The sequence below is a fragment of the Oryx dammah genome, unplaced genomic scaffold (genome assembly GCF_014754425.2).
Source record: "Oryx dammah isolate SB20612 unplaced genomic scaffold, SCBI_Odam_1.1 HiC_scaffold_6, whole genome shotgun sequence".
In the NCBI taxonomy this organism is placed as follows: Eukaryota; Metazoa; Chordata; class Mammalia; order Artiodactyla; family Bovidae; genus Oryx; species Oryx dammah.
In genome coordinates, this window is record NW_024070190.1 from 16,343,596 (window position 1) to 16,364,673 (window position 21,078).

General features: G+C 39.9%; 1 protein-coding gene and 1 non-coding gene across 2 annotated transcripts; both read right to left on the reverse strand.

Annotated features, from left to right (window-relative positions):
• Positions 1–652: 652 nt before the first annotated feature.
• LOC120865500 (mitochondrial import inner membrane translocase subunit Tim23) lies at positions 653–21,072 on the reverse strand. Its single transcript, XM_040242836.1, has 7 exons — positions 20,807–21,072; positions 18,263–18,321; positions 10,863–10,956; positions 10,565–10,649; positions 8,270–8,328; positions 6,419–6,529; positions 653–1,166 (listed from the first exon to the last, which is right to left on the reverse strand). Exons 1-7 carry the CDS (start codon positions 20,910–20,912, stop codon positions 1,051–1,053), a joined length of 630 nt encoding a protein of 209 aa, XP_040098770.1. The 5' UTR covers positions 20,913–21,072; the 3' UTR covers positions 653–1,050.
• LOC120865537 lies at positions 8,685–8,883 on the reverse strand. Its single transcript, XR_005721444.1, has one exon. It is a non-coding gene; the product is annotated as a small nucleolar RNA SNORA74 (small nucleolar RNA).
• Positions 21,073–21,078: the final 6 nt, after the last annotated feature.

Below are 21,078 nucleotides of genomic sequence, written 5' to 3' on the forward strand. Positions count from 1 at the left end.
GTTGTCCTGTGTATTTGTAAAACACCTTGTCACAAAATTATATGAATGTGGTATCCTTTGGTTACAAGCACAGCTGAGAAACACTTGAACATAAAAAGTTCTTATATTCATTTAAAATGCTGTTTTATCACTCCTCCTGAATTAGCAAACAGGTATGTTATTACTATCTGCTGTTGTCCTTTGGTTTTCTGCCAGATTCCTCCTAGCCAGATGTGTTCAGAAAGGCTCTGCTTCACTTTCTCTGTAATCATGATAGCCACCAGTTGTTTATTACGTATATGTGACCTAGAGTGCATTATTTAATTTCATTTCATAATGAGAAAACAAACTCAGAAATCATGTAACTTGTCCCCCTTTCTGTTGCTTTCCCGGGGCTTCCTTAGAAACTTCCAGCTCTGTCTATGCCATCTCTCTCATCGTCCCCAGTGAGACTGAGTTAGGATTGTTCTAGCACAGTACACCGACGGTGTAATAGTTAACCTGAGCTATCTTGGGCTGGTCGTGTCAGCTCTGTTGGAGAAAAATTTTTAACCTAGTTGCTAATGCTGCTAGTAGCCCTTCACTTCATCACAAACATGAAAACATGCTTTGGCCGATGGGAGCAGAGATAAGTCAAGAGCAACTTTGGAGAAACACCCACTTAATGTTGGAGTTAGGACTTCAGTTCTATTTTCACCCTTTATTGGGAATACAGAGCAATATTACAGTCTTCGATCATTAAATGAACAAATGTGGCTGGTACAGTATTGACAAGCAGGCCTGAATTCTGGGATTAAGTGGTTTTCCAGAAGTGGGTAGGAGCAAAAACAGGTGCAAGGTCTTCTTAAGAGAACCACATCACTCAGCCGCCAAGGGGTGTTTTGTCTTCAACTCGGTAATGGCTGGAAGGAGTGCCAGTCCTGGTCAACCATCCATGTTCTTCATCACAGCAAATTGGAATCTCTAGTTTTTCAAATTAGTTGTAGATAGAAGAGTAAATGCCCCCAGACTGACTTATAAACTGATCAGGGTGACTACTAAGTGTCCTCCGTTTGTAAACTAGCAGAATCTTCAGAGTGACTGCTGGAGCACAGAGCCTTTCATGTGCTCCCAGTTATTGTATAGAGCGTAGAGGCTCGTAAGCGTTAGTCCTGCTAGACCGCCCCGTGCTGCCCCTCGAAGGCCACCTGGGAGAGGAAAAGGGAGAGCATCGTTACACACTTGGGCTGCACAATGTCCCATCAGAGGGCGACCTGAGAGGCTTGCAGAGCTGAGACACACTCTTCAGATTTATGAAGGTTCCATCCCAAACAGAGTTAAGTTCTGAAAATAATAAACCAAGACTGAAATTCAGTAGACACAGATTCCCCCTAAATCACCTGCTTAATATGTAAACGATGGATCCATAGTAACAACCTTTTTTCACTTTTAATTTCACAGTTATCAGCATGGTGTTTTGACTTTTCTCAATCTGACTTGATCCTAGGACATTTTTGGACAAGACCTTATGCTTATTGAAATCCCAGGCAGATCAGTAATTCCCTGCTAGTCATATAATTTTTAGAACTTCACTGGCACTGTCAATTGATTGAAGGCAGTATGTAAACAAGGCGATACCCTCTTTGGAAACGGTATTAACAGGCTTTGGACTCTGCACAGGTCCTCTAAATATTAACTTTGAAGACTCAAGATAGTGGTGGGAGATAAGATGGCTGTAATCAAGGTCTGAGTTGGGCGCTGATGAAGCACCGACTCTCCCATTACCTATCCCTATTCTGATGTTTCAGAAAATCTCCAACTAATGACCAGAGACATAACAGCATCATTTAGTCACTCAGTCATGTCTGACTCTGTTGCGACCACAAGGACTGCAGCCCGCCAGGCTCCTCTGTCCCTAGAATTCTCCAGGCAAGAATACTGGAGTGGGTTGCCGTTTCCTTCTCCAGGGGATCTTCCTGACCTACAGATCAAACCTGCGTCTCCTGCTTGGCAGGCAGATTCTTTACCACTGAGCCACCTGGGAAGCTCCAAGCATCGTCATACTAGTTGAAAAACATTCCAGGATTAGGATTAGACTTTGAGCTATTTTTGCTTAACAAAAGAATTTTTTCACGTGGAAAAAGATTATGGAATAGGTATTTCATTTGAAATGCAGAAACAATATGTTTCAACCAGTTACCTGAAAATAGTCACCAAGTCTAGTGAAAGGAATGGGGGTACCCAAAGAAGCTTTTAAGAAATACTTGATGTTCTCTTAACAGTTTCACAAATAAGCAGGGATAACAGACTTCAGGTAGTCTGTATGGTATCTATGGAGTATTTGTTGCAAGTCATGTGTTAGGAAAGCAAAGGTCCAGTGGTTAAGGTATACCTTATTAGAAGCCCTTTAGCTACACTCCAGTAAATTCCATGAAATTCAGTGACACTGGTGAGTTAGAACACTTCAGACCCACTATTTCTGCAATGCACATCCTGCCAGATGGCTTCAGATGATAGATTAAAGGGTTACTCCCTCTAGGAGCCTCTCTAGCCTGAAGACTTTAGATAGCTGGCTGACTTAGGCCTCAACTCTGAAGTACCCTAATTATCTCTCTCAAACCCAAACAAACTGCAGGCATCACCTATAAACAGCCACCAAACATGTAGGAAGGGGGTGATACACACAAAAAATTAATTTCAGTAAGTGGGAGATATTTCCTTCAAGTCTGTCTCCTCTCTCTATCTTGCCACACTTAAGATTAGGCAAGACAGTTGAATTTGCAACTGTATTCAATGTGGCTGGAAAATGGGCTGACAGTGAACTTTAGACCAAATTTCTAGAAATGGAAAAAATAAGCTATGAAGCCCATGAAAAATAAATGCCATCTGAGACAGCATCACCTATGGTTCAGACATTAGAGCGAAATTTTCTGAGTGTAATGAATGTTCTTTAAGCAGGTTACAAAACAGAAGACTCCAGTGTAAACCAGAAACTATAAAGATTTAAGAACTTCGGGACATCAGTGAAGTGTCTCTCAACAATTTATCCCCTAGAATGCCTTCTACTTTCATACCAAAATGAAACAACCTTAGTACAAAACATAACCCTTTTGTACCAGCCTTCTCTGAAGGCTAAGAAAAAACTGTTTCTAGCACGACTGAGCAACTGTTTCTACCAAGAAGATACCAAACATGTAGTGTATGACTTACTGATAATCACAGTAATCCTGCCTCAGTGAAAGTTGCTCAGTCATGTCCAACTCTCTGCAACCCCATGGACTGTACAGTAGTCCATGCGATTCTCCAGACCAGAATACTGGAGTGGGTAGCCTTTCCCTTCTCCAGGGGATCTTCCCAACCCAGGGATTGAACCTGCGCTGTGGGTGGATTATCTGGCCGCTGAGCCACCAGGGAAGCCTGACTCAAGGGTAGCCTTTTATTACGTTTTAGTTTTAACTCTTTCCAATAATGTCAGGGTTTTCCATCTGGTTGATCTGTTAAAGAATTTAACAGCCTTGGCTTTAGGCTTTCTGTAACAAAACAACCTTTGCCCAACTAAGTACAGGAAGTTGATTAGCAAATACGCTTGCTCTGAACACAGTGAACCAAATGAGGCCAATGGTTAACCTCTATAAAGCAAAACAAACATGAGGCTTCCGTGTCAGTTTTATTGTCTATCTTTTGGATCCTTATACAATTCTTCCAAAAAGGGCAAATGTCATCTCTTCTAAACCTGGGAGAACGAGGCCCAGAAATATTTACGTGCCTAGTTTATTTGGCATAGAGTTGATTACTGGCAGAGCTAACACACTGAACTGATAATTACTTCAGCACAGGGGTCAGCACATGTTTTTTCAAATGGCTGGAAAATAAACCCACTTTTTACCCGCATGTTTCTAAAGAATGTGTATCTTGCTATTTCTTGATGTTTCGACCCTACATATTGTAGATACATATAACCATGTAAAATGTTAACTATTTTAAAATGTAAAATACATTCTTAGTCTGCAAACTGTGAAGAGACAGGCATCTGGCCAGCAGGAGCCTACTGCCCTGTTTTAGGGGAACGGCCTTACCTACACACTGAGACAGCTTACAAATTCAACAAATTTCTGCACTATTTAACTTAAATTGTTTTTAAAAAATTCTCTTTAAAACTGTGATAAAATACACATAATACAGAATTCACCACTGTGAAGTGTACACTTCAGCAGCATTACGTACGCTGACACTGGGCCACCATCGTCCATCTTCCTTCCTCATTGGTTTAGGCTGACTCTAGACTAAAGGAGTACCTAAACTGTTTTCCAAATCCTTGAATCTGGGAGTTTTTTAAATAAATTCCTGCCACACAAAATTCTGTGCTTTGTCTTAAGTGGCATCTAAACCAGAAATCAATAAAAGACACTGATTTGCCTCTGTCCGCAATTTTGGTGTGCTGAATTAAACTAGTCAGCCGGGAACTAGGAACCAGTGTTGGAATTCTGGGTCAGCAGGTCATTCACCTCTTCTGTGTTCCACAATTGCGGTGGAAACTGAAATCTGAAAAACGGAAACCCACTTGTCACCTGACCAAGCACTAATGAATATTCTTTTTTGCCTTTTCTCTTCTGAGCCATGAGCATTCTTTTCCATAATTTATGTTGGAGGTGTCCCAGGCTGGGAAGATGCTATTCCTGCAAGGAAGTCCTGGACACAGAAAACTAGGTTCTCATTTTTTTCTTGTGATAATCCCAAGTATTCAGCCTTCCCCTTTGTATCTTTAAAATATGCGTAATGTGTCTTAAACGAGGTGGTAATTCAGTCCATTCTTCTACTTAAGGCTGCCCCCAACACAGGAAAGGCTGTAATGGCTGAGGCTGAGTAAGAGAGCAGCGCAGGTGAGGACGGGGCTGGAGCTTCCGTGTCCATCCACGGGGGAGCAGCGCCCGCACCGCAGCCCCTGCCATTTGCTACCGTAGACAACGTGAGCCGTGTGTCTTCCATTTTTGCAAAAGAAGCTAAAATTTCCAGATTTTTGTGCGAAATCTCCTGTTCCTTAAATTTTACTTTGATCTTTCATAAACACAGCTTGGGCTGATTAAACACTTGCTGGCTGAGTGCCACCCCTGTGGTGCCAGTTAAGGTTTTAAACTCCTTTGTCTGACCCCAAAGATTTTCAGTGTGAAAGTATTTGTAGGTTTTTAACAAGGTTTTTCTATGCCAACATTTTCGTGTATACAAAAGATATTTCCTGTCTTATTGTGCCTAGGAGATATTTCCTGTCTTATTGTGCCTAGGAGCTCTGCTGATGTGTATCAGAACAGGCACGTGTTGTAAGAAGTCTTGTGAGCTCTTAGGGATACGATTCCACATGTTACCACTTTCAGTATTAAAAAAGCCTCTTGCTCTCAGACATACCATGAAATTTTAGATTTTATAATCCTGTAAGAGAGACTTCTCTCTCATTTCTAGTGAAAATGAGGCAAAAAATGCTACTTGATGTTTGTGATGGAGGAATTACCTAAGAACAAAAATTACTTAATCAAGTGTCTGAAGCATAAGAAAACAATTAAACAAAAGTACTGTTCAGAGGCTTGAGTACAGAACATAAATAGGCAATTATGGCATAAATTTAGGCAATTTAAAACAGAAATGTGATAAAAATCTGGGGCTGTCACTAGTTTTATGATCTTTTGAAAAAGAACATCTTAATAATGTGCTCATCTATAAAACTGGGGTGTTGTGATTATCACTTCACAGAGTTTAACAAGTTATATATTAAGTGGTTATTACTGAGAATATAACCATAACTCAGCAAATATTCATTTCTTTTGCATCTTAGAGGACAATTTGATATTTGATCTTCATCCAAGTAATTTTGATTCAACTCTTAGGATTTACTCCACCACTGTTCATAACATCATCATGCACGGTAGCCAAAGGCAGAAGCAACCCAAGTGTCCATTGACAGATGAATGAACAAAGTGTGGTATATATGTATGATGGCATGTTATTCAGCCTTAAAAAGGAAGGAAATTCTGACACATGCTATACTGCGAGGTTATGCTAAATGAAATAAGCCAGTCACTAAAAGAAAAACACTACACGACTCCACTTCCATGAGGTCCCTCAAGGAATCAGATTCATAGAAAGTAGAATGGTGGTTGCCAGGGGCTGCAGAAGGGGGAAAGACAGAGTTGTTGTTTAGTGGGCAGAGTTTCAGTTTTATAAGATGAAGAAAAGTTCTGGAGTTGCATAACAATGTTAATATACTTAACATAATTGAACTGTACATTTAAACAGTGTGGATGGTCAATTTTATGTGTAGTTTATGAAAATTAAAAAATAAAATTGCAAACCATGAGGTATCAAAGAACACTATACTACCAAAATAAAAATTCTTTTAAAAACTACAGTATGGCCAAAAAGCATACTTCACCTGTATTAAGAGACAGTTCCACCATTTAACGGTACCTACCTGTACATTTATACAACATGCCTGTCATAGTTCCGGCTGCTACTGTGTTCAGGTCATCTTCTGCACCTCTTGTCTTCTCAATGATGACACCAAATGCACTATAAAGCAAAGCTACAAGGGAAACGGAGCGGGTCGCAATAAAAAAGTGAACTGAAAGTCAGTATGGCAATGATATTCAGATAAACGCATTCTATAGACATCATGAGACATATAAGCAATGATCACTGGAACACTGTTTGTAATAACAAAAGCTTAGCAACAGATCACGTGACTTTCAAGAGGGGACTGATCCAGAGAGACTTTCCACACAATGGAATACTACGCACTCAAAATGCAGGAAGAGCTCTGCTCACTAACATGTGAAGCAGGCACATGTGTGTATGACTCTGGATAGGCAAAGAAAGTGTTTGGAAAGCAAAGAAATTTTTTAGCTATTTATGGAGAGTAACACTGCAGAGACCCTGGAAGAGTATCTTTTTCACTTCCATTTATTTGTTAACAGCTGTACTCAGAATTTAGAAACAAAAGCAAAACACATGCATTTCTATTTTAAGGGAAACACGACTTCAAGACAATTGAGAGTTAGTTTCTGCACATGTGAAAACTCTAACAATAGCACTGTTTAGTTTAACAAGCATTTCCCCTAAGTCGCCGTTCTCTTTCGTCTCTGAAGAGACGTAACGCATGAAGGCATTACCTCTTCTCCTGCCCTTTTTCAAAATTACAGCAAACTCGGCCTCACAACTCCTCTGCTGTTAAGTTTTTATACTTCTACAAAGGCTCTTCTTCCAGTTTCAATTTATTTAACTGAAACTAAACTTGAGCAAAACATCATAACTGACCACATTATAAGGAAAACATACAGGGTAACTGACCATTCCAGCTTGCTCAGAATTGATATTTCTGGAACATTAACTGAACTGAGAATGTCCAGGGGCTCACTCTAGGTATGCAAGCAATCTCACAAGCATCGATACAAAGGAGGGTGGCTGCAAGGGGGAGGGGCATTGGGCCACAAGCAGCACAGGGAAGCAGCCCTTTACCAGGATCCCGAGCGCAGACCTGGCTGTCTAAGGGTAACCATGTCCTGCTTCCAAAGCCTATGACAAGGCTGGCGTCTCTGTCACACAAAAGGCCTCTCTTATCTTTTGACAAGCTACCTACATTTTCTCTTACTTAATCTGCCATCAGTTAAAGACTTTCAGACACAGAAAACTTTGGTCGAGGGCATAAGTGCCATAAGTAAGCTTCTTATATTAGTCATGAATAATCAAGAGAGTCAATCATTCATAAACACTATAGTATGAAAGCATTTGTTCCTAATTACTACTAAATTATACCTTCCTTAGAACTGCAAATATTTCTAGTATCTACAAAGGCCCTGTTGCAACTCAGGCAGTTAGTCTGAGAAATCTCATTAGGTAAACAGGATGATGAATGGGCTATTAGGAAAACATATCAGGAGGGCTGGATTCCTCCTCATATCTGCTACAGAACCTTGAGCTTTTCCTAACACACAAAAACATCTGCCTTGTTGCTAAACTATCTGGATTTCACCGAGTTAAAATATGATTTTATTTGGTGTCTTGATGCGATAGGAGAGTATGTAGTGTTTAAAATATTTAGCAAAGAGTATATTCACAATGGTATTAGCACCTGGCATTATTTTGCTATATATCAATAGTTTATGATCTTTTTTTAAGTAGTATTTACACTACTCACCCGAGTGGATTTAAACATAATTATGAACATCCCAGCACCAGAATTTTAGTTGATCAAATTGTTCATGATACATGTACATTCTTTCTTTGTAATGATAATGATTTATTATAAAGTGAGATATCTACTTACCCAGAGAACCTAGGGTATTAGCCCAAAGTGCCCCTTGCCTAGTCACCATATTCAAGATCCTACCAGGGCAGAAAGAGAAAGAATCTGTATTTAGAACCAGTATTGCTTTAGTATTTAGAAAAACCATATAACATCAATTTTAAATATATAAATACAATACCCAAAGTTTTCTTAATTTTATTTTTTTAATTTTAAAACTTAACACCTCCTTAGAATTCAGTAAGGAATCCTTTTACTTTACATAAATGAAGGTTAGGTTAAAAACTCCCAGTGTTTTGGTGCAATGCATAAAGAAAATTCTAATTACTAAATAGATTATTAAATATATAAAAGGTTTGAATGATATCCTGGACTGTATCTTACAAGCACCCAGAGAGAAGGAAAAAGCGCCCCATTAGAGACCTGACGAGCGCACTGTGTCTGCCCCCACACCAGCGCTAAGCGGCCACGGGGAGCGCTTAGCACACTCTCAGGGGAGCACGGCCCGCCCTCACCAGTGCCGGACGCCACCAGGACAGCGGCGGAGGCGCCTGGAGCAGAGGACAGAGCCTTCCTCTCCCAGCAGTGCAACGCTGTCACAGGAACGGCCGTCCCGACAGCTGACTGCTGCTGGGGACCACGGAGTTACAATATCAAGCAGTAAAGAACCCGTTTACATTAACGCTCAATAATAACAAAACTGTGTATTACTTCTAAAGGATTATTTAAAAAATTAGTAATGGTTACAAATATTGTTAAATAGTTAATTGCTACATATTTACTAATATTTTAAGTTTAGCACTTAATTGTTTTTCATTTGTGATAAGCTTCTAAAACTATCAATTTTCACTACTGTATTGCTGGTAGCGCTGCAAAGTGGCAGAGTTCTTTGCAACATGATTGGCAACATACTCTCACTTACTGGGTCCTTACCTACTTCCCACTGTAATCATCTCTCAATAGATTAAAGGCAGAAAGTAGGGAAACTTACCCAAGATCCCAATAAGTAATGAATCTGGGCTTTGAAACTACACAGATCTTTTCTGGCCTGAAACCTGATTACCTTTCCATTTTTTAAATGCTACCTCTGTCTAAAAAAATCAGAATGAGTATATAAAAGAAAATGATGTATAAGATTTAAAAAATCTGACTTTAGAAAAGCAAACTAATTCAACTCTCAAAAATTTAATAACTATGATGGTTTTAAGAAACAAAGGTTATCTTTTCTAAGAGACCTTCCAAACTGTTATTTAATAATATGATGCTGGGGATTTGTTTCAAAATAATATGGGAGGGAAGAAAGCGATGGGACACAATTGGTCCTGGTGCTGGCTAATGGTTGTTGAACTTGGGTTATGGTTCTACTTTTGTATATATTCAAAACTATCCATAATACAAAAAGTAAAAAAAAAAAAAAACTGGAGTAAAGAATGAATATCACCAATATAAATACAAAAATATTCAAGGATCTGAGCTTGTAAAGCAAGGGCAGTGATCCATACAGTAACAGGAAGGTGAAAAGTTTGACAGGCCTTCAGGTTTCCCAAGATTTCATTCTAACACACCTGCTGCCATCTGCTGGCTAAGGAAAATGGAGCTTAAAGAAAGACATACTGTGTCCTTTCACTCATATGAAGCATAAAATGCACTTTGTTTAGAAAAACTAAATAACATTATTTAAGGAGCAGCAAAAGGGTCTGGTCATCTTTGTTTCTTAAGCAGGGTGAAGATACACATTATGTACACTTTCTGACTTGTTTATTTGAACTTTCCCTTCTCTACAAACTTCAGTTTCCTAAGATAAGACTATCTTACTCCTTTCAGAACTATCTCTAAGTTCTAGGAATTTCATGGACATTTTCTGTGCCTTTGCATTTCAGAAATGGAGGGTGAAGTCAATGAGTAATTCAATCAAATGACAGCAAATTTAGTAATCACTCTTATGTGCTTCTTATTTCTTCACTTACCATGTCCTATGGTTTTGCACAGCCCTGAACAATCCAAATAATGTACTAGTAATTCAACAATTTGAAAAGCATGTAATATAGGCCTGCAAAATAGAACAGGTGTAGCTGAGAAGTTAGGTTGGAATAGCCCCAGCTGATGGACACTGATTCAAAAATCACTCCTAAAAGCTTAGACCCAGCAACTTGATTCCTAAATTCCTTTTATAATGAATAAGGGGAAAACACCAGCAAAAAAACTGACCAAAAATTATGCAGTACTCTAAATATTGTAATCTCAAGGTCGTGCTCATTAGGCCAACAAAGTAGAGATTAATACTCAAACATCAGTATGTCATCACATGAGACTTACTGTACATTTCTTGGTTTGGACCAGGCCATGTTCTGGGTTTCCTTCAATCCTAGCCGTAGACCATTCATTGCCCCAAATGCGGCCCCTGGCAAATCAGAGTAATAATTCATTCAAATAATCAGCTTTATATTAAAGAGCAATTATACTTGATTCTTTTTCATTTTTATTTAATAAGAAAAAATGTAAATAATGATTTTTTAAAAAAACACCCTGAAGCTATTATTTTAATTGCCTTGGATTTTAAGCACTTTTGACTACCTGGATTTAGGACACTTAAAAACCATATATAAATACCAACCTGTCATACAACATCCTCCAATGGTAAAGAAGGCCAGTTCAAATCTGCCCCGGGTTTTATTAGCTCCAGTTGGTAAAATAAACTCATCTGTATCCTACAGGGATAATAATGAAAATCAAGTTCAGCTCCCCTCAACACACGTATTATACTTGCAAAGTGTTTTTCAAAGGAGTTTTTCACAGAATGTAAAACCTAAATTAAGTAAAACTCCACTATGCTTTGTCAAACAAAGATAAAACTTTCTGCAACAAAAGCAACATGTAAACCAAAGTGAAATGAAGTACATAATATATACAGTTATGCTCATTAGTTCTTAGGATAAATTCTTGCTCAGAATTTAGCTTCTCAATGTTAATTTGATAGATTATATGTAATTTGCCTTCACGATAAATTTGACAATTTAAGAGTGCCATCTCTATAGAAAGGCAAACTGAAAGCTATGAGAGGTAACAAAAAACCAGTCTGGAAGGAGAAAATAACTCATTCTGTAGCTATTAATACTATTTATCAACCACCATTTTACTATATGTTAAGACCAAATGTTCATGAAAATGAGCAGAAACGAGAGAAGTATAATAGACTGGACCACTTACACAAGGGCAAAAACACCACTTTAACAGTTCTTAACTGTTTGGAGGGCATATATGCCTTTTATAATCTCGGAAAGCTACTAGAAGGAAAGCTACCCTCCTTCTAGTAAATGCATACACAAAATTTGGCATGAACTCCCTGCCCTGAAGATCATGCAAGAATACTAGGTTGAGAAGCATCACTGTAAGAGCACAAGAGGATTGATTTTGCAATACAATATACTTTTACGAAGAACAAACACATTTACACTTCTGCCAAGCTTTCTATATAAAAATAGCTAAAATAAGCTCCTGAACCACAGCACACACCCTTAACACAAGATGCTAACAAATAAGCATCGCTTTGGCAAACACTGGCCTTTGGTGAATGCGTTCACGACTAGGAAAACTCCGTCTCTACACTAGCTCTGATTTCTGGCTTGTGCGTAAATTCTTACCAAAAATTGTACAAATAAATAAACGCATGTACTCTCATCACACCTAAATGGTCTGCTGAGCAATGATAAGCAAATCTGAATAGATTCTGTGTCTAAATATATTAAACGTATATTTGTAAATTCTGAGTGCTTCCTGACTTTTCAAGTAATGAGTTAGTTTTAAATTGTGCTTCTTAAGGTTTCTAGGAATGCTGTATTTCATATGAGGTAAACAAATATGATGATTATTTATGATCCAGAAATGGATCCTAATGCAAATGGGGGGGGAAAAAAGATGTGGCCATAATCAACATTAGCAGGCACAAGTGCACGTCAGCACTGACTCACTCCTCAGTGAGTGAGTCAACCTCGCATTCCTGAGATATCCAGCAATTACTCTTTGATGTTGTGTGTGTGTGTGTGTGTGTGTGTGTGCGTGCGCGCACGCGTGTATTAAATACCTCAGTCATGTCTGACTCTCTGCGACCCATGGACTGTAGCCAGCCAGGCTCCTCTGTCCGTGGAATTCTCCAGGCAAGAATACTGGAGTCGGTTGTCATGCCCTCCTCCAGGGGATCTTCCTAACCCTCTGGCGTGTCCTGAATTGGCAGGTGGGTTCTTTACCCTTAGTGCCACCTGGGAAGCCCTTTTGATGTTGTAAATTGAGTTTCTGCAACTTTATTTGTGTTGAATCAGTAATTTCTCAAAAAAAAAAAAAAACCAAAAACCCCCCAAACAAAAAATCAAAACGCAAGAAAACAAACAACAAAAAACTGAGGCTAATATAAGCCTTAAAATGTATAACCCCTAATTTCAAATGTTTGTATTCATCAGACCACTCTTATTTGCATAGGCTTTTGAATAACAATAACCTGATCAGGTAGTAAAGAATTTTTTTTTTCACATGTACTGATTTGGTTTAAGATTAAAAAGATTCCCACTTTAATGATCTCTTAAAACTTTGTTAACTTCTCACACAATATTTTTATGGGGTTCAAAAGCTAATTACTTGTTGCTTCTACATGTAAATCTCTAATCTGTGCTCTGATCTCTGCTCCTGATTCAGAAATGCACACACAGAAGCAGGCAGCCACTGCTGCTGTGCCCCCTCACCCCTGCTCACTCCCAGGGTTTTGAAGAAAAGCTGGGAGCTGCTCGCCTTACTGTTTCCTCCTTCATGAACTAGACATTAAAGACTAGAACATTCAAAAGCAATTTTATCTAAAGGAAAAATCAGAAAGAGACAACACACGTCCAGGAAAAAAGTGTAGGCTCTGAAAAGGACTGAGAAGAGCTTCAGTTTATACTCCAGGCTGGCCCTCAACGCAAAGCCAGCCTGTATGAGTAAAACCCAAACAACAACCAAATAAAGGCAACCCTCAGGGAAGGCAGGAGGGTCTCATCTCCAGAGTTAACCACGTTATTAGAAATGTCTGGTTTTCAACAACAAAAAAAATCACAAGGCATACAGAGCAATAGGAAAGTATGGGCCATTCAACGGGAAAAAAAAAAATCAACAGAATTATCCCTAAGAAACACCTGATAGTAGACTGACTAGGCTTTAAAACAAAAGCCTAGATCTAAATGACTTTAAAATAATCGTCATAAAGATGCTCAAAGACCTAAGGAAGATGTAGAGAAAGTCAAGACATTGTATGAACAAAATGGAAACAGAAGGAAAATCTAGAAAGAAACCAAAAATAAATTCTGAAACTGAAAAGAACAACAGCTGGTAAATTCACTAAATGGATTCAAAGATTTGAGCAGGTAGAATAGACAATCACCAATTATAAGACGATAGAAATTACTGAGTCTTAGGATCGGGAGGAAATATAATTGAATAGAAGTGAACAGAGAGCCTAAAGGATCTTTGTGATATTGCAAAGCAGATGAGAATACAGACTGTAAGTCACAGAAGGAGAATGTTCCAAGGAACAATGGCCGAAAACTCCCCCAAATTTGATAAAAGAGATGGACGTGAACATTCAAGAAACTCAATAAACACCAAGTAAGATACACTCAAAAAGACCCACACTGGGATGTATTAAAATCAAAAGTTTTGAAAGCTACACAGAGAGATTCTTGAATGTAGCAAGAGAAAAGCAACTTACATATAAGGATCCTCAATAAGGTTATCAGTCAATTTCTCAAGAGAAACTTTGGAGGCCACTAGGAAGTGGGCTGATATGTAAAACTGTCCTTCAAAAGTAAGGAGACATTAAAAATTCCCAGAAAAATAAAAGCTGAGCGAGTTTGTGACCACTGGACCTGCCCTGCAAGATATGATGAAGGGAGTCCTGCAAACTACCATGAAAGGACATAAGAGAGTAACGCATAGCCTGATGAAGGGGCAGAGAGTGTACTAAAAGCAGATAAATGGACAGCTCTCAAAGGACTACTGTCGCTTATGTTTTTGACTCCACCTTTGTATTTCTACATAACTTTAAATTTTAAAGGATTTAAAAGAATTATTGGATAATGTTTTTGAGCACATGATGTATAAAGATACAATTCTGTGACATCAACAATTGAGAGGGGCAGGGACAGGTGGTAAAGGAGCAGTATTTTTGTATGTTACTAAAGTTAAACTGGTATAAATTCAAACTAGTGTTATAACTTTAGAAAACTGCTATAGAGTATATACAAAAAAAAAAAGGTTATGAGAAAGGAATTTAAACAATTCCCTACAAAAAAATCAAACACAAAAGAAGTTATTAATGTAAGAAAGGAGAGACAAAAAAGTTAGGTTACAGAAAATGAAGAGCAAAACACCAAAATCTCTCCTTAGCAGTAACCACTTTAAAGTGTAAGCAACTCTAGACAAAAGACAGAGATTAGCGCAATGCACTCAGAAATGCGATCCGTTTATACATATGCTGGCTGTACCAGATTCATTTTACTTCCAAAGACACAAAATGATTCAAAGTGGAAGGATGGAAAAAGAGAGTCCATGCAAACAATAACCACAAGAGCAGGGTGGCTGAATTAAAATTAGAAAATAAAAAGTTTATAAGAAACAGAGAATGATGTTACATCAGTAAAGTTTCAACATAGCAAGAAAACACAATTATAAACATTGACTTATCTAGTAACAGACCATCAAAATAAATTAAGCAAAGTGCCAGTCACTCAGTCATGTCCAAATCTTCCTGATCCTATGGGCTGTGGCCCACCAGGCTTCTCTGTCCTTGGAATTCCCGGGCAAGAATACTGGAGTGGATTGCCACTTCCTTCTCCAGGGGATCTTCCTAACCCAGGGGTGGAACTGGCATCTCTTGCACTGGCAGGCAGATTCTTTACTGCTGAGCCACCAGGGAAGACTCCATAATAAAGATTAGAGCAGAGATAAATGAAATAAATTACTGAAATCAGAAATGAAGGTAAGGATATCACTACTGATTCTAAAGAATTAAAAAGGATTATAAGAAACTGTCATTAACAAGTTTGTATGCCAACAAACTGAATGTCCTTGATGAAATGTACAAATTCCTAGAAACACAAAACTCACCAAGAAACAGAAAATCTGAAGAGACCAGTAAAAAGACTGAATCACTAACTAAAAAAAAATTTCACAACAAAGAAAAACCCTGGACCTGATGGCTTCACTGGTAAGTTTAATCAAACATTTAAAGAACTAACCCCCAATGCAGGGGTTCCCTGGTGGCCTAGTAGTCAGGATTCCAGACTTTCACTGCCATGGGCTGGGTCAATCTCTGGGCAGGGAAGCCGTGGAGCACAGATGCAAAAAAAAAAACCAACAAACAAAAAACAAAAAACTCCAAAACCCTAACACCAATCCTCAAACTCTTCCAAAAACCTGAAGTGGAGGAAATACTTGGAACATTTCATGACTCTGTGTGTGAGGCAAGTATGATTATACCAAAGCCAGACAAAGACACTGCAAAAAAACTACAGACCAAAATCCCGTATGAACACTGATGCAAAATCTTAAACAAAATTCCAGGAAACCAAAGCCAGCAGCATTCAAAGGGTTATACATCATGACCAAGTGGCACTCCAAAGAATCAAAACAATCATGAAAAATGAAGAACAATCCTGAAGGACTCACACTTGCTGATTTCAAAACTTACCAAAGCTACAATCATCAATAAGCCTGAATGTATGCTGGTGCGGTACTAGTATACATAGGGACGTGCAGATCAACGAATAGAACAGAGTCCATAAATAAACCTTTGCACATATGGTCAGACGATTTTTGGCTAGAATGTTAAGGCCATTCATTACACAGGGAAAAGACAGTCTTTTGAGCAAACGGTACTGTAAAAACTGGAGAGCCATATGGAAAGAGTGAAGCTGGGTCTTTACCTAACACCACACACAAAAATTAACTCAAAATGGATCAAAGACTTAAATGGAAGACCCAAAACTGTAACTCTTAGGAAAAAACACTGGGAAAAAAGCTCTGTCATAACACATTTAGCCATGATTTCTTGGATATGACACCAAAGGCAACAAGCGATAAAACACAAATATTTGCCTTCGTGATTTTTATGCACCAAAAGACAACATCAAGAGTAAAGAGGCAACCCACAGAATGGGAGGAAATACTTGCAAGTCATATATCTGTAAGGGGTTAATACTCAGAATATACAGAGAATGCCTAAAATTCAACATAAATCAAATGAACTGATTCAAAGTTGGACAAAGGAGTTGAAAACACATTTTCCCAAAGATACACAAACGCCCAATAAGTACATGAAAAGCTGCTCAACATCACCAATCATTCATCAGTTCAGCTCAGCCGCTCAGTCGTGTCTGACTCTTTGCAACCCATGACTCGCAGCACACCAGGCCTCCCTGTCCATCACCAACTCCCGGAGTTCACTCAAACTCACGTCCATAGATTCAGTGATGCCATCCAGCCTCTCATCCTCTGTCGTCCCCTCCTCCTCCTGCCCCCAATCCCTCCCAGCATCAGGGTCTTTTCCAACGAGTCAACTCTTCACATGAGGTGGCCAAAGTACTGGAGTTTCAGCTTTAGCCTCAGTCCTTCCAATGAACACCCAGGGCTAGAAGACCTACAAGACCTTTTAGAACAAACACCCAAAAAAGATGTCCTTTTCATCGTAGGGGATTGGAATGCAAAAGTAGGAAGTCAAGAAACACCTGCAGTAACAGGCAAATTTGGCCTTGGAGTACAGAATGAAGCAGGGCAAAGGCTAATCGAGTTTTGCCAAGAGAATGCCCTGGTCATAACAAACACTCTCTTCCAACAACACGAGAAGACTCTACACATGGACATCACCAGACGGTCAACTCCGAAATCAGATTGATTATATTCTTTGCAGCCAAAAATGGAGCAGCTCTATACAGTCAGCAAAAACAAGACCAGGAGCTGACTGTGGCTCAGATCATGAACTCCTTATTGCTAAATTCAGACTTAAATTGAAGAAAGTGGGGAAAACCACTAGACCACTAATCATTAGGGAAACGCTAATCAAAACTACAGTAAGTCACCACTCCAATCATTTTAATGATTCTCAAAAAATTCCAGATAATAAAAACTGTTGGTGAGAATGTGGAGAAACTGGAAGCCCTGTGCACTGTTGGTGGGAATGAAAAATGGCACAGCTGCAGTGCAAAACAGGGTAGCAGTTTCTCAAAAAATTACAAATATGACTGCCACGTGATACGACAATTCTATTTCTGGATGTACAACCAAAAGAGCTGAAATGAGGATCTGGAAAAGGTGTTAATACACCAAAATTCACAGTGGCACTACTCACCACAACTAAACCACGGAAGCAATCCAAGTGTCCACAGGACACGTGAATGGATAAGCAAAATGCGATATTATGCAGCCTTGAAAGAAAGGAGATTCTGACAGATACTACCATGCATATGAGCCTTGAGGGCATTATGCTGACTGAACTACATCAGTCACACACACACAAATACCATATGATTCCACTTATGTGAGGTACTCGGAGTATTCAAAAACTGTGAGACAGAAAGCAGAAGGGTGGTTGTCAGGAACTGGGAGGAGGATGGAAGGAGCTACTGTTTAATGGGTACAGAGTTTCAGTTTTACAGCATGAAAAGCACGGCACTGGTAGGTGCTAACAGCTGCACAGTATTAGGAATGCAACCACGGAACAGTACAGTCAGAGATGGCAAATTTTGTTAATTTTATCACAACCTTAAAAAAAAAATGAAAAAACAAAACAAGAAACCAACCAAACCCCCAAATCCTTTAATCACCTAGTGTCAGGAAGGGATGCAAGGCAGATCCGTGGAGTTTGTGGGGAAAAGGGTGGAAGAGGAGCAGAGACTTGATGCCTCTAGAAGCACATATCACAGGTCAAGTCAACACAGGTGCCTGCGGTTAGTGTTTAAACGGTCAGGTAGAGGACCAGACTAATAAAGTTCTTACCTGTACGAGATACCGTGGATCCACATTTAAATAAGGAGACAGAGGGTTCATGCCAGTTACTAGAGAGAAAAGAAAGCAATATATTGCAATAAACATTTAGTTATTTCATTTAGCATTAGTTTTGCTCTTGACTCTTCAATGTGTTCTGCATTCTGATTTACAATATGCAAATTTTCTCCCACTTTCCTGTCTTATCCTTCCTGTCTGGCAGTTTAGGGGCTGACTCCTCCTGGCGGCCTCAGGCTCTCATAAAAGGACACTGGCAGTAACAGGGACCAAATAACTGAAGTAGCAGGAAGCATAGCCCACTTCATCCATAAAGCGAATTTCCCTCTACTTTACTACAAAAATACCTGACAACTGTGTGTGTGTGTTAGTTGCTCAGTCGTGTCCGTCTCTTTGTGATCCAATGGACTGCCTGCCAGGCTCCTCTGTCCATGAATTCTCCAGGCAAGAATACTGGAGTGAGGTGCCTTTCCCTTCTCCAGGGATCAAACCTGGGTCTCCTGCACTGCACGCAGATTCTCTGCTGTCTGAGCCACGAGGGACTACACACATTGCAAAGTAAGACTGACAAGAGACAGATCAATTTCACGAAGGGGAAAAAAATCACTTGGGTTAGGTGTTGTGTATAAATATTTTAAGGCAATTCCTTCAGATCTAAGTGTTAACAGTTGCTGACAAAGTTGATTTATATAATAGAGAATTCTAGGTCATCACCAGAAGGATGGAGGTCAGGGCAAAAGAAAATGGGAGCTCTCCGAGGGCCAGACTTGAATTCCATTACCTTTGAAGACAGAAAAATCTATCAAGGAAAAATCAACTTCCTCACATTTTAAATTTAATCTTTGGATCCTCTGTATCTCAGATGATTGTTCTCAAATCTATCCATTACCCAGGACTCTGGTCTTTTCATCAACTCAGAGTTCCTATTAGCTCTATATCCAGTATCTATCGTGAATGGTTACTTACCATCTCTATTGCTACCATCCTAGTCCAATCACTACCTAATTGGACTCCTTCCTTGCTTCAGTCTCTCCAATTCACTTTCTAAATGGTAATTAAACTGATTTTTTTTTTCAGAAAAGGAAATCAATCTAAACGGCTTCCATTTACACTTGTAACTAAGTCCAAACTCCTTATAAAACACTTCATTAGCTGCCATTCCTTCCCCTCTAATCTCAGTATCTCCAGGCTCACCACCTCCCTTGTAGATTGTAGACACAATGGTCTAACAGCTGTTCCTTAAACACTTACCTCCTCTCAGACCTCCTGAATACCATTTGAATGGTATTCAGATCACAGCTCAAATGTCAACAACCCTGAGTAGTTTTTCCTGGGCCATTTTTAAATGGCTTCAGTTCCCATTTGGAGAAGGCAATGGCAACCCACTCCAGTGTTCTTGCCTGGAGAATTCCAGGGATGGGGGAGTCTGGTGGGCTGCCGTCTACGGGGTCGCATAGAATCAGACACGACTGAAGCGACTTAGCAGCAGCTCCCATCACCATCTCAAAATCCTATTTGCCTTTACACATTCACCACTAACTGAAACACTTTACTTACTTGGCTCACTTCAATGGAATGGAAGCTCTGTGAAAACATCGGTCGTTTTAAAAAATATAACTGTTGCAGTCCTGCACCCAGAAAACTCCATCTCACGTACTCAATGAATAGTGTTTACTCCTTGATCTCTTAATTCACCTTGAAATCTTAATGTAATAATGCCTTTTCACATTAAGGCGGTGCCCTTTGTGCTCCGAAACTCATGAACTAGCCATATCCTATAACTTACATGCAAATTATGGTCTAGATTCAGTTTTCACACAGGTGACACCAGGAACTTTAAAAGCTGTTTTTGTTTTTGAGCATAAAAGACCTAAAGAAAGAGTAGAGAGAGCCTCAAGATAAAAGTTTTATAAAGCTCTTATCCTTCACCAACTTCCCACTATCTTTAAGTTCACGTTTTACTCATCCAGGTGAATACCCACAGTTAGAAAGTTCCAAAGATCTGGAATACATGTTCGTGGTATTTAGGAGAGGGCGCAGGCAGGGTGTTCGTGCCTCGGCACCCTGTAACTTGACTGTTTCCTAAAATTCCTTCTTGGCTTCTTTTTCATATCTGTAAAAAAGTTCAGTTCTCCTACAAGTTTCTGCACTTGACGCCTCTTTCTTTCTCATCTGTATGCGTTATTATAGGGTGTTTTGCCCTAAAGGCTACTACTTCGTGGCTTAGGGTATGTGACTTTGTGTTAAAAAGTTACCTATGGGCTCGATATGTGGGAGGAACGGTAAGGCAGGAAGCCTGAATATCAGAGGGAAAAAACATGCGGGATCTCCCGGATCCAAGTCAGCCACAGAGAGCTTCTCCGGATCCACGGCTCCAAACACTCGTTCAGTGTTGGAAAACGCGGCCGTGCAGACACACGGGCCCCACTACTGGCACTGAAGCTTGCGACCGCAGCAAAAAAGAGAGAGAACAGGACACACCGCACGTGCGGGGTGGTGGCAAGCACCAGGGAGAACGTTCGCAGGCCTGATACTTACGCGGGACTCCAGCCAAATCCGCGTGCGAGTAGCCTGCTCCGCCGGCTCCGAAAAAGCCGGCCAACCCCCCAGTGGTTTTGTTGCCACTACCCCCGCCGCCCTCCATGGTGTCGCAGCAAACTGCCCGTCTGCTTCTCCCCGCCGCCTCAGGCCGAGGTAGTCTGCTCGGCCGTCGCTCCTCGGTAACAGCGGGAAGACCCGCGTTACCACCGGCTCCTTCACACGCTGACCTTCCGGGCGCCGGTGCTCGCGAAACCTTACACTTCCGGTTT